This window comes from Indicator indicator, chromosome 17, assembly GCF_027791375.1.
Source record: "Indicator indicator isolate 239-I01 chromosome 17, UM_Iind_1.1, whole genome shotgun sequence".
Taxonomy (NCBI): Eukaryota; Metazoa; Chordata; class Aves; order Piciformes; family Indicatoridae; genus Indicator; species Indicator indicator.
In genome coordinates this window covers 6,518,773-6,532,484 of record NC_072026.1, presented here as the reverse complement: position 1 = coordinate 6,532,484, position 13,712 = coordinate 6,518,773, and the positions used below count along the sequence as shown (strand labels likewise).

Below are 13,712 nucleotides of genomic sequence, written 5' to 3'. Positions count from 1 at the left end.
GCTTCGCTTCGCTAAATGTTCTTCTCTGCTGTGTATCTCATTTGGGGACTTGTTTGGAGGGAGACAAAGAGAATACCCTCAGTGTCTGAGCCTTTGAGAAGTAGCTCATTTCGTTCAGGATGATGTCTTGTTGGCTTCTGGGTGTTTCAGAAAGCGTACTGCATACATATTTCTCTTTAACCTTCTTTTTATCGTATCAAGATGAGATCAAGGGTTACTTATATAGCAAAATAATATCAGCCACAGGCTGCATCAGAAGCTTCCCAGGCATAATAACTAAAGACATGTATACGTATATTTTAGCCATTAAGGAGAAAACCCTGCCAGAATGCATTATCTTATTTTTGGATACAAAACTTTGAAGCACAAAACTAAGCTTCACAGCACTGCAAAATAACTGTCAGGGGACAGAAGGATTTCCATAACTGAAATGAGCAATGAGCCATCCAGGCTACTTGCAAAGCTGGTACAGTGGCCAAAAGAGGGCTCTACTCATAAAACATGAGCTCCTCTTTGGGGCTCTAAATTGGTTCTTTCATTGGGAAACCAGCTCTGAGCCGTGCAAGCAGAGCACAACAGCATAATATCCCTAATGTGATGAGGATTTATGATAGCATAGTGCTGAACTCAAGGCACCTCCAGCGTTTTTTCAGTACTACCCAGTGGGCAGAGCATAGGACCACGAATCTGCCTCAATTTCCCTGCAAACTGGGACAGCACCAGAGATTTCCATTAGGATACACCCTGAAATCATAATGAAGTCAAGACCTGAGAGCTGTGGGTGCTGTTTGGCACATGTGTCGGTGGCTGTAGTCTACAAAGCGCTTCAGTTTACCTTTACCTGAAGGCATGTGATTGAGGTTGCCCCTGAGTTTTGATGCTGGGGCAGGAACTGGGGCTCTCTGGTTTTGCTGGGGCAGGGAGGCTACTGTTCAGCATCCAGGAGGGCAGTGCAGCCTGGGGTGCAGGGGAGCATGTGATGCAGATGAGCAGCAGCTTTGCAAGAGCAGCTGCTCACCAGAAGCGAGGCACTTAGGAGAACAGCAAACACGATGGCAGTAAAAGGCAATCAGAGTATTGATTCTTTTTACATACAGATAAGCCTGAAGCTGTAACAAACCCAGGGTTTCCTAAAACTGGTGGAACATTGCTAGGCTCTTTATCAGGCTGGGAGACACAAAGGGATTTCAGATGAAAAGGAGTTTCAAAGCGTCAGGGCTTAGCTCTGTCTTGAAACCGTGTGGATCTGCAGCACGTTGTGTATCCTTTAGCCACATAGGTTGTGTAAGCACACATTGTCTGGCTGTGCAAGACACACTCCCCCTCCTGTAAGTGTGGAAAGCAGCAGAGCTACGTCAGAGATGAATTTGCCCAATTAGGAGTGATAAAATCAGCCATTGTTCAGGGCACAGCAGAGAGCACACCGCCAGCTGGCTGAGGGCTTGCTAGGGGGGGTGCCTGGCAGGAAAAGCCACCACGTCCCAAAATCCAAACCCTTACATGTACAAGCCAATTCAGCTCTCTAATTGCCTTTTCCCTCTTTTTTTTTTTTCTTCTTTTTTTTTTTTTTCCTTTTTTGTCCCAGACAGTGTAACTGAAGTCAAGACAGACATCTACGTGACGAGTTTCGGCCCAGTCTCGGACACAGATATGGTAGGTGCCAGTGGCTGGTTGCCTTATGTGAAGGGATGGCTTTTTCTGCAGCTGCAGCAGATGTGTCCCACCCTCGTCCCTCGACAAGTTGGGCAAAACTGGGATTTTCCTAAAGAACAGGAACGTGAGGAAGCATCCCAGCTGCCTGCCTGGCCACAAATGTGCCTCATCATCATGCAGGCCACGGGGAGCTCAGTATGGATTGTGGACACAGATTGTTTCTGAGGTGCATTTGGGCTTTTAGAAACCAATGGATAATGCAGCCTTGAGGGCTGGTGCCTTTGCACTGCTCAAGCATGCTGCAGGCTTCAGGGTCTTTTTCTCTGCTGTAAGTGCAACTTGATGAAATAGGGAGGTCTGCCCACAGGACCGAGACCTGTGTGTAGCATGCTCCACACATTTCATACCTGAACAAATGCCTTCACTGTAGCCAGCATTCCTTGACCTGATGGCACATGGAGGAAGAAGGGCACTCCCTGGGAAGTGAGGAGGATGCCAGAATCTGACTTGTTTTGGTAGTAGTGCCAGAAGAGAAGGTTCACTATCAAAGTGTCCTTACTGCTTGAACCAGAAGGGAGGCAAAAGAGAAAAAAGAACAAGAGTGAACTGATTGCAATATTTTGACATGTTCAGGGGAAATTATTAATGAAAAGGCCTGAGGTCTGAATTTAGGCTTGTATTCCCACAACAGTTTGTCTTCTAATTAAAAGAGGACTGTGGAGCATAATTAATAGTGAGCTTCCTCAACAGCATTTCTTGCACTTCATATTCCACATGCACCCAGGCACACAGAGAAGAGCTGACTGTTGATGGTTGCTCAAGGTGCCACATGAGGACAGTCAGTCAGTCAGTCATTCTGCACTGAGATCCTCCTGCACATCCAATTCCAGGGGTGACCTGCTGCTGGCATAGCCCAAACCAGCAGTGGGCAGTCCTGGAGGGAGCCCTCTTCAGGAGAGGGAGCAGACATTGCTCTCACCATCTGTGTCAGGCAGAAGCAATGTCCTGCAGCTCTTGGGGCCCCACCTGCAGAGCTGCTGGGTTTTCACTGGCCAACATGGCCATGAACATCTCTTCAGCTGTCTCACTGCTAGCAAATGGAAGAGTTAGGAGAGAATAAAATCTCTGTCTTTCTTTCAGGTACTGACCCCATCACCCAACCCCATGTTGCTTTGGAAAAACCACTCCCTGCAGGGTCAGAAGTTAACTTGATGGCAGCATAGCCAAGAGTATTAATTTCATCTGAGTTCTCTCTATATCTGGCTTGCTTTCCTGCCACAGCAGAGACCCATAATATATTCACCAATCTGAGCCCTTGGGGAGTGTCTGATAATTACTTCCAAGGTGGAGCATATTTGATTAAGGGAGTGTGTATAATGAACTGTGAAGAAGAAATATGAGGTCTTGAAGAGAGGAAGGTATTCTCTGCAATGTGATTTGACAAAATGAATTTAAAATTAGGCAGACAGTTAAAGAATAATAAATTATTTCCCCTTTGCATGCTTTAGTTCCATGTATTTTACAAATGCATGGCGAATGTGTTTCAGTGTGCTGAAACGTGAGAGAAAGAGAGAGAAATCCTTTCTCCTCAGGAAGCTTGAGGAGAGCCTGATCTTCTGCTGTGGTTCCTTTCCTCTCAGGAGTGGGAAAGTCCCTCCTCTTCCACTCACATCTTCCTGGTGATCTGGCTCCTATCCCTCCCACAGTCATTACTCATTGCAATGGAAAGCCACTCCTGTGCATCTTGATGCAGCCAGAGGCTGTAATCGTGATGATGGAGGAGAGGCAGGTAAAGCTGATGCGGACAGCGGAGAAGAGCAGATAGTTATAAAGCATTGAGGAGAACATGTAGACCTGTTTCATGAGATGCTCCAAGGGACTTTAATCTTTCTTTCAGTTTGGTTTGGAAGGTAAAGCCTGACAGGATCTGACATATGCCTGAATCTTTGGCAGCGAATTCTTGCAGGTTTCCCTCAGTCCCCAGGACAAAACCCCCAAAAGTTCAAGGGATTTTTCTGATCTGATGGATGAACTCTGGAGACAGATTCAGGTTTTGGTCACTTTTATGAGGCAGAGAAGAGCATATCATAGAGCTAAGCTCCTTGGAAGGGATGATTTGGGAATGATGCTCTTGTGGAAACAAGTATAGAAAAGAGGGGAAGAAGCTGAACATAATTTCTCCTTTTTGGGGGAAATGATTCCTTAGTATGAAAGAAGAAGAACAGGCCCTGGGAAGTTGTGTAGAAGTTTTGCTTCTTTGTTGTTCGGTTTTTGTGGGGGGGGGGGTTTTGGTTGATTGTTTTGTTGTTGTTGTTGGGTTGGTTTTTTTTTGGGGGGGGAGGGTTTGGTTTTGGATTTTTTGTTTGTTTTGGGTTTGTTGTGTTTTGTTTTGTTTTTAATAAGAATGGGAAGTTCTGAATAAAATAGCTCTTCCCCTGTGAAGCATTTTTCCCAAACCTGCCTCCTGGGTCCGCACACAGGCTCATTCCTTTCATTTTCTCCCTTTACTGAGCTTAAAGCCACAAAGTGGGGATGAAAGGTCAGAATATCTTGTACAGGGCAGAGCCTGTGGGAACGTAAGATCTTCTCTTTGCTTCCTCCATCCAGGCTTCAGAAACTTCACATTTGAGCAAGAGTAGCTCTGTGGACAGGGAGCAGGAATGAATTTCTTTACCAAGATGCTTTTGTTCAGCTGCCATCTGCTGCAAAAGCTGGAGAAATTTCTGTGACCTATAGGAAACTTTTAAATGCTGCTGAATAGAGCTACAGGAGAGAAAAATCACACACAAGGCTAAGTTCAGTTGGTCCTGCAGCCTCCAGGAACCTGTAAATAAAGAGTAAGGGTCTGTGAGAGCAGGAGAGGAACAAGTAGGACAAGACAGATTTTCAGAAGCCCCCAGCTCTGTCTGAAAGCCTCATGAGCTAATGAGAGCCTTTGTTAGCAAAGAGGAGATGTGTGGTACAGGTGAGCAATGGTGCAGCTCATGCTAATGGGCTGAAGACTTTCCCACAAGTGACATGGAACTTCAGAGGATGTGAGGTGGCTCAGGTCACAGGGAACAGCAGCTTTACACCAGGTACTGGGCAGATGGATTTAGTCTTGCCCTGGGAATACCCATGGAGCTGCAGCACCTTTGCTGCTTGGTAAAGTGTTTTCTGAGGCTGCATGCATAAAGAAAGGAGCTGGTCCTGATTGCAGGATTTTAAAGAGAGGAGTTCTAATTGCCCCAGCTGGAATTTGGCCTGGAAAATGGGTTTCAACACTAGCTGAAAGAAGAAAAAAAAGACTAAAGGGAAAAAAAAAAAAGAAGGAGAAGAAGAAAAGTAAAAGAGGGTGAAAGAAGGAAGAATAAGAAAAGAAGGTCACAGGATCTTGTACTGCAAGTTTGTGAGATCCTTGAGTCAATGCTTTTCTAGAGCTCACCTGGGGAACAAAATAACATTCATGAAGCTTTTGGCTTTTCTTTTTCTTCTTATGAGCAAGGGTCTCAGTACCAGTAGTCAGGCCAAATTCCATTCCCAGAAACTTTATTTTTGCCCTTTTATCTTCCTGTGTGGCTGCACACAATGGTTCCCTCTCCTGAAACATCTGGCTAAAGGTGGTGGTGCAGCAGGGTTACCCCAGGGCTGGCCAGTGCAGGCTGTATTGCACCTTGTCTGCCACGATCAGAAACGCTGAAACACAAATTCTGGGGTCATCTGGAAGTCAGAATAGAAAATGTGGTAACTGCTCTCTCTCCTCCATGGATTTCTCCACTGCCTTTAATCCCTAATTTTTCTTGCACCATGCTTCCTGTCAACCAAAGTGTGCCAAACCAGCATGCTCAATAACCAAAATGTGTACTGTATCTTGAACCAGCTGACTGTCAAGGAAGAGCTGAGTAAAACCAGACTGACTTCTCTCTCCTTTCTCCGCAAAGGAATACACTATTGATGTCTTTTTCCGGCAGTCCTGGAGGGATGAAAGGCTGAAGTTTGATGGGCCCATGAAAATACTTCCCCTGAACAACCTGCTGGCCAGTAAGATCTGGACTCCTGATACTTTCTTCCACAACGGGAAGAAATCTGTCGCCCATAACATGACAACACCTAACAAGCTGCTGCGCCTGGTGGACAATGGCACCCTCCTGTACACCATGAGGTAAGCTCCTGGCTCCTGGGCCACCAGCTGCCAGGTCCCTATACACATGCAGGCAAGGGTGGGACCTCGGGTATGTTACAGCAAGGTTTATGCAGGTCCCCACTGACTCTGTTAGCAGACTTGAGTCTTACCCTGCTGGTTTTAACAGAGAGAGTTGTTAGCCGTTGGAATGTGCTGCCCAGGGAGGTGGTGGAGTCTCCATCCCTGGAGGTGTTCAAGAGGGGATTGGATGTGGCACTTGGTGACATGGTTTAGTGGTCATGAGGTCTTGGGTGACAGGTTGGACTTTGAGGATCCTTGAGGTCTTTTCCAACCTTATTGATTCTGTGATTCTGTTTCCCTGCTTCCTTGTTTCCTACCTGTGTGCTATCACTGAGCCACACCTTAGGCACATTTTTACAGATAGTTTTGGTTTTGTCATTCACATTGATCTTTGTCATTTATGTGATGAGGTAGAAGTGCTGGGATCTATAGTTTATGGAGGTGGTGTGCTGCCCAGCGTATTTTTATTCCTGACCTCTGATGGACTGGACATGAGGAAGAAGTTCTTCCCCATGAGAGTGGTGAGAGCCTGGAATGGGTTGTCCAGGGAGGTGGTTGAGGCCCCATCCCTGGAGGTGTTTAAGGCCAGGCTGGATGAGGCTCTGGCCAGCCTGATGTAGTGTGAGGTGTCCCTGCCCATGGCAGGGGGGTTGGAACTGGCTGATCCTTGTGGTCCCTTCCAACCCTGACTGATTCTATGATTCTATGAATATGAAGCCAGGTTTTCAGTATCCAGTTTCCAGTATGCAGGTTTCCAGTATGCAGGTTTCCAGTAGGGGAACATTACGATGGGAGAATTTGCTCTTCTCCAGCAGCTTGAGACTAGATCTAAATTTGTTCAGCATGTTGCATCAGAGCCCTTGGAAACATCTAATGAACCCAAGCTTGCTTGTGAGAACAATAGGGAGGGGTTCCTGCTTCATGGAAGCAAAAATCCAAAGCTGTGTAATCGATGCACATTATTAGGAAGAAAAAATTACCAGCTTATTGTCTTGGGTTTGACTCAGCTGGCAGCTGAGTGACAGCAGTCCAGTTACAGAGGGGTTTTCTCCTTCCCTGCCCACCCCCTCCCCTCTGGGTGGTCAAGGGGGAAAGGAGCTAGGACAAGCTGAAATGTCAGTTGAGATGAGGGCAATTTACTACCGTATTGCAGGGATATCAGATTACACGAAGGGAAAACAAAACAAAACCAAAAACAAACAGGAGGAAAGGTAGCAATGTACACAGCAGATGGAACAGCAAAACCCACCACTGCTGCATGCACACCAAAACCAGAACAAAAGGGATGAACCCCAGCCTGGAAACTGAGGGGGAAAAACAACCCACACACAAAAAAACCACAAAAAACCCCAAACAAACAAACCCCAAAACACAGAACAGGAGACTTTGCAAACTATAGAATATCTTACAGGTCCCATAAACCCCAGGCAAGCCCTTTCCTTTCATGCAGGGAGCATAATGTCAGCGTGGTGTCGAATAGACCATCCACCTTGCTCTGCTGGTCTGTGCCACAGGTGGGGGGGTAGCCTTGTCCCTCCATCCCCCATCCCTCATCCCTCCCGGTGGGGCCAGTCAGCTTAAACCAATACACTTACTAAAAGCTGTGCAGTGGAGGTGCCAAGTTTGGAGGGGTCATTGAAAATGAAGTGGGAGTCCGGAACAGGAGGTAGCCCTGCAGCGTGAGTCCCCAGGCAGTGACAGACCCTGTGCAAGGCCTCACTGTAAGCTCCAGCAGCCTTCTAAAGCACCAGTCACTGCACATGGAGAACCATGCTTAGGCAGACATATCCTCTAGGTTCCTCAGCAACAGCCCTGGTACATACATTTATCACTGAGCTGCAACAGGTGGAGAGCATGGAATGAAAAGCCTTTGGGTTAATTGTGCATTAGTTCCCAAACTATTCAGCTGTTTCCAGATGCTTGTAGGCTACTCACCCACGTAAATAATGTTTGCCACCTGGGGCTGATGTACTAATTTGCCTTATGAGGTAAATGGGCTTATAAATGAAACAACAAGGTACTCATAGATACACAAGAAAGGTATTGAGTTTGCTTTGGAAAGCTCTGAATCTTTGTTCTCAAAAATTGTTTTCTCTGCTTCTATCTTCAAGCCAGTCCTAATTATGAACAGGCTGCGCTGCAGACTGTGTGCAAGATGCTGCTCTTTCACCTCTGTTATTTTAGAACCACATAGAATTTCATCTTTCCATAGTTAAGCTGGCTGTGAATCTAGATGATGTCAGCAAGTTTCACAACCTACAGTGATAAACAATGCTCTGCATTGGGGCAGCAGTTCTTAAATATGAGCTAATCCTGCCAGTGCCCTGGGGATTTAGGTCTCCACCCATCAGGAATCTCACTTTCCTGAGGCAGATGGGGTAAATGGAGAGAGAAACCAAACTTGACTTATGGGTTTGGTTCTGCTCCCATCTCTCTGGCCTCCATGTGGATGACTAACACTCCGCCCGTTTGTATCATTGTCTGCCTGTAAAGTTTTATAGGAGCTGCTGGCATAAGACACCCAAAAAAAGGACTCAATTTCAGGGCTTTTATATCATTTCACTTCTTCTTTATTCAGCAAACTGCCATTAGCTTCAGCAAGTTTTGTGTGAATGAGAAAGTATTGGATTTACTTTTCTGTGTAGGGCTGGGCAGATGCCAGGATGGCAGCATCACAAGGCTCTTGGGAATGAGCTTCTTGAAGAAAATGGAGTCATGGCATTTTAAACACACATCCTTCAGTTTAGCTGTCTCCAAAAGAAGGGGAGGATGAAGGAGAATCTGGGACCTCCGTGCTCCTGCCCCCTTTAAATATATCTTTAAGGTTTTGTAAGAGGTGAAAAGATCACACAGATATCCAAAGACCTTTTATCATGGGTTGTGTTGCATGGTACCAGGAGCTGAAGTGCATGGAGATCTTTTCCTTACCTAGCACAGATGTGTATGAAGCTGTCAGATGCAAGACTGCATAGCCCAGGACTGAAGTTCAGAGACCAAGTCCTTCCTGGCTCTGCCACTCATAGGTACTCACACCTCAACTGCCCTGTAAAATGATGATGATGGTATCACTTCTCCTTTGGAGGTACTTTGGAACCTCCTCCCAGGAAAGGGCTGGAAGGAGACATGTATTTTATGTTCAGGTGGCACATTCACTATTCTCCCCCATACCTAGGGGCATGCATATGTCCTCCTCAAAGAAACTAGCAGGACCAAGAAGCCTATCTCAGCCTCACACTTCTGACATCCAGCAAAATGCAAATCCCAGAGGCACACTCTGTCTTGCTGATGAAGGATCAAGTTTGGACCTCCACCAGATTTCTCCATGACTGGCAGGGCTGCCCCAGTGATCCCTCAAAGACTCAGTCTAGACTGGTACATTGCCATGGTGTTTGACTGCTGAGATATATCTTACTCCTTTACCTTGTACCAGCCAATATCCTCTGAGGGATCAGTTCTGCTGATGTGCAATTAGAGGCATGTCTCTTGTTATTTATCCTGCTGTGAAAGCCAACTTCTCTTAGTCAAGGTTTACATTTATAGATGAAGTTGCTCTGGTGGAACAGCTACTCTGACACATGCATCCAGCAAAATTACACCTGTGTGACAATATTTATAGCTCCTGGAGAGAGCCTCTTTATCACTGACCTGAGCTTGAAGGAGTTGCACACCAGCTGTAGGTGAGCAGCCAGAGATTTCCTTTAGTCAGGGCACAGCCTCCTCGTGGATCAATGCAACATCACAGTAAACATCTGATCACTGGCTCAGGCCTTGGCATCTGGGTGACAAGATGGCCTTTGCAACTGCAGCATAAAATTGCATTTCTTTATTCCCCTCCTTTTGTCTGCTGAGGAAGGGGCAGGATTTCTGATCCCTTTGCCCTTTCCCTGCTGCTCCAGCTGCCTTAGAGGGCACAGGGTACACAGTTTTACTGTGTAGCCCTGCCTCTGTGATCTTGTTAGTGGAGCTCCTACAAGATCCAAGTAGTTCACAAAAGCCCAGCTAAGACTTCAAAGCTCTGGAGTCAGACCTGAGTAAGGCAAACTGGGAGTTGTGCTTGGATTTATATAACGTACAGATAAAAACTCAGCTGCTGCAGCAATCTCTGGATGTAGTCCGTGGCTCATGTTGTGTGGGGCACGGAGATAATGTTCTGGTTCTTCCTGGCCTTGAAGCATATGAAAATAGAGAAAGCTTAATGCTTTGCCAAAGGGATGCAGCTTTGTGAATTCAAGCCTTAAAGAGCTCTCCTGCTCTTCACAAGGACTGTCAGAGTGACACGATGAGGGGTGGTGTCAGAGTGATTCCCAGACACTATGTGCTCAAGGTGTGCATGTAAAGGATGTTTTCTTTAACTGCCAGGCTGACAGAATTCAGCTGCGTGCCCAAAGACTGCCTGAAGAGCCTGGATTGCTAGAGACAATGTGAAGTCCTCCGTGGTAGTGCATGATGAGCACTTGCGAGGGAGGGTCAGTGAGGCAGAGGCACAACAGGGGGGAAGGCTGAGTACAAAGGCACCCAGGACATGTGCAGTCCTGCCAGAGCTGTTGAAGCCCAGGTAACAAGTCCTGGACCTCTTTCAGCATGCTCAGGGTTTTGAGCTGCCCAGGCCGGTTTTTGAAATCAGAGCTTTGCAGTGTCTCTCCCAGCAAAGGCTTTGGGTTGTCTTTACTGCCTGGTTTTTGTCAAGCTTGGGCAACTTGTGAAAGCTGCAGGCTGGAGCTTACAGAACCCTTCCACATGGCGAAGGTGCAACCATCATTCTCCTTTCTGCAAAGGCAGCAGCTGAGACATCACAACACCAACTCTTCCAGGTAGCACAGATTGGCAGCTATTTGGCTGTATCCCACATCAGGGCTGATCCTAGACAGCAACATAGAGGGACCTAAGCAGACCAAATCTAAACTGCTAAACATTCAAGCAGACAAATAGAGGAGATGGGATTTGTACATCCTGCTTTTACCTGCTTTACAGATTCCAGAGTGGATCCATTGGCAGAAATTACCTGTTTTTCAGGCTAGGCTTTGTGCAGGCAGGCTTTTGTAAGGAAGCTGTCCTGGGAGGGAGAATTCTTCAGAGCTCACCTTACCTCGCTGCATTTCTGCCATCATGGGCTGAAATCTCCAAGGACTGGGGGAGAATGCAAAAGTGAATTCAGTGCTTTCAGATCCAGCACAAGGATCCTAGAAGCAATTTGGCTTTCAAGCTCAAACCTCAGCAATTAAACCTAACCTAGATTCTCACACAGCCTAAACTGTAAACACTATTTGGCCTGACTGTGGTTATTAATGAATCTCATGGAGGAGAAATCAGGACAAGACTCAAGCAATATCCTTGGCATAAACAAAGTCAGTTCTGCTGCGCAGGGTGCTGTCATGTTTCTGTACCACACATATACCAAGGGATTACTGCTTCTGCGTCCCAGAAATTGGACTGAGACTCTCACTCATGGTGCAGCACTACGCAGGTAACGACAGGGGCTCTAATGACACATCAAAGGCTTTGCTAAGCTCCTGGTAACCATGAGAACAAAGCCAAAGTGGTTTGTTGTACTGTCAGCCCTGGGAGAGGTCTGTTTCGCCTGATTCACGCTTCTTGCCATTGTGCTGAGCAGTTCAAAGGGCTTCCCATGACTGTAAAGAGAGAAAAACATGGTTTCTTTCCTGGATGTTCCACTTTTGGTGCCACCGTGCCAGCAAAGGGAAGAGAAAACATGAGGAGTTTGGAGCCTGCCTTCAAGACAGTTCTGCATAAGTCATCACTAGTGCCTGGGACAGATAAGCCAGAGGAGCAGCTGGGTTATGTGATGGCTGGCAGCTTCACTGGTTTTCACATGCTGGTTGGGCTTTGTAATGGCATTTCAGGGTTCAGGTGTCTGGACCTGAACAGGGCATCAGAACAATGAAGGCAACTTCTGTGGCTAGCAGGCTGTATGCTCCCTTGCACAGGTTAAGCGGCAAAGGTGAGACTTTCTGCAGCAAGCTCTCTTAACCAGCTGCTGCAGAGGCAGTAGGAATGTTTGATGTTGATGTTTAATTAGGCAAAGCATATGGCACGGAGGAGTCCTTCACCAGCAACAGGAGGTGGCAGGGAAGGCCGGTGAGGGGGGAGCAGAAGAGGAATGTGGGCACTCCCCTGAGCTGACTGATTCCACAGCTCACCTCAATACCTCTGCTAATTGGTGCTGTGAAAGATGAGTGTGTGCAAGAGAGACTGCAGGAAAGGAGTGGAAGATGTGTGGAGGGGAGCAGGAGTGAGCAGCAGTGTATGCACTCTGGTCTTGAGGAAAACATCTCAGGGAGCCTGTCCTGGCTCCCTGGAATGCATGGGAACAACTTGAAGAGGTTTCAGGCAAGGGAGAACACCTGGGAGGGAGAATACCTATATTGCTTCCCCCTTCAACAGGGAAGCTGACTCCTTTCACATGGGATCTGTGAAGGTACTGACTGCTGGCTGGCTGAGGCTGCTGAACCAGGTTCATCTGGAATGGCAGGGCATTGTCTTTCTTATTTAATTTCAGGAGACTTAAAGCTCCTTCAGTTGTAGGTGGAAAAGCAGCAGGTTGTCTTGCCTTTTCAGTGGCTTGTTGATTGATTTATTGTGTTGTTGTTTGCTGACTCAGCTAATAAAACACTTCAGATTTAAAATGTGACCATTGCATTCCCACACACCTATGGAGTCATCCAGCATCCACATAACAAAGTTGTCTCCTTACCTTGACAACACTTGCTCTTGTCAGCCATGCCTTGGAGAGGGTAGGGGGTCCTGGCCAAGGCCAGCTTGTGCCCAGCTGGTCTGATACCATCCTAGCCCTCTCTGAAGCTTATTTTAGCTGCTCTAAATGGCACTCAACCACTGGACCCACAATCTGCAGTCCTTCACTGTGAGGGTGGTGGGAGATAGGAACAGAGAGGTTGTGGATGCCTGCTCCCTGGAAGTGTAGAAGGCTAGGGTGGATGGGGCTTTGAGGAACCTAGCCTGGTTTAGTGTAGTGTCACTGCCCATGTCAGAGGGTGTTTGGAACTAGATGACCTTTAAGGTCTGCTTTAACAGAAGGTTTTTTTTCTCCCATGAGATAGCTCTTGGGGCACAGTGCAGCAGATGTGCCCAGTGGAGACAGCACAGCAGTACCTGGCACTGAGAAACAGCAGAAATTAGTAAGTGCTGCTGTTGCCTTAAAGAGCAGGAAGGTTCCTTCAGGGCTGTATTCAGAAGGTCTGCAGGAAGCTCACCACTTTCCTTCTGTAGCTCATGCAAGAATAACACAGAGACTTCATCAGGGTGTGACCTGCTCTGCAGGACTGTGACCCCAGTGACCAGTGCAAAGGGCTCACATGCCTCTCTCTTCCTGGACATTCCTGAAGACTTCATTAGCTGGGATTTAAAACTCCACTGTGGGTGCTGCAGTGGCTCTGGGTCACGCAGGAAGGTTTTGGTCACCCAGCCCTGCCCCATCCAAGTTACAGCAGCTTCCAGCCCTGCTCTTCCACTTCTTGATTTAATACCTCTGCCTTTCTCTCGTGGGGGTGCCAGCTTTCCTAGACCCCCTAAATGAAGCAGGTGAGGCTGGACACGGGTCTGAAGTGGCGAGGTTCGTTTCCTCCCCTGGCAGAGCAGAGAGCCCGCAGCGCAGCCCCTGCGTTCTCCCAGCCCCAGCGAGCAGCCGTGCGGGGATTTGCTGCTGCTCCGTCGCTCGGCTGCGCTGGTGCCCGCCTGTCACAGCACCATCTGCCGCCTACATCCACCACTGCCGCAGCCTCGGAGGTGCCCTGCCGCCTCCAACCCGCCGTGATTCTGCTTTGTTTCCCTCACAGGGCTTTCTAGACAGATTTGTGGAGTGCTTGGTTTTGTCCATCAAATTTTTAAATGCCAAGTGTCC

General features: G+C 47.5%; 1 protein-coding gene across 1 annotated transcript in view; it reads left to right on the top strand.

Annotated features, from left to right (window-relative positions):
- The window catches only part of GABRA3 (gamma-aminobutyric acid type A receptor subunit alpha3), a 61,929-nt gene that overhangs the window by 30,954 nt on the left and 17,263 nt on the right, over window positions 1-13,712 (top strand). Inside the window, exons 3-4 of the mRNA XM_054388811.1 lie at window positions 1,586-1,653; window positions 5,574-5,794. Coding sequence (XP_054244786.1) covers window positions 1,586-1,653; window positions 5,574-5,794 — 289 coding nt within the window. The remainder of the gene's footprint in view (window positions 1-1,585; window positions 1,654-5,573; window positions 5,795-13,712) is intronic.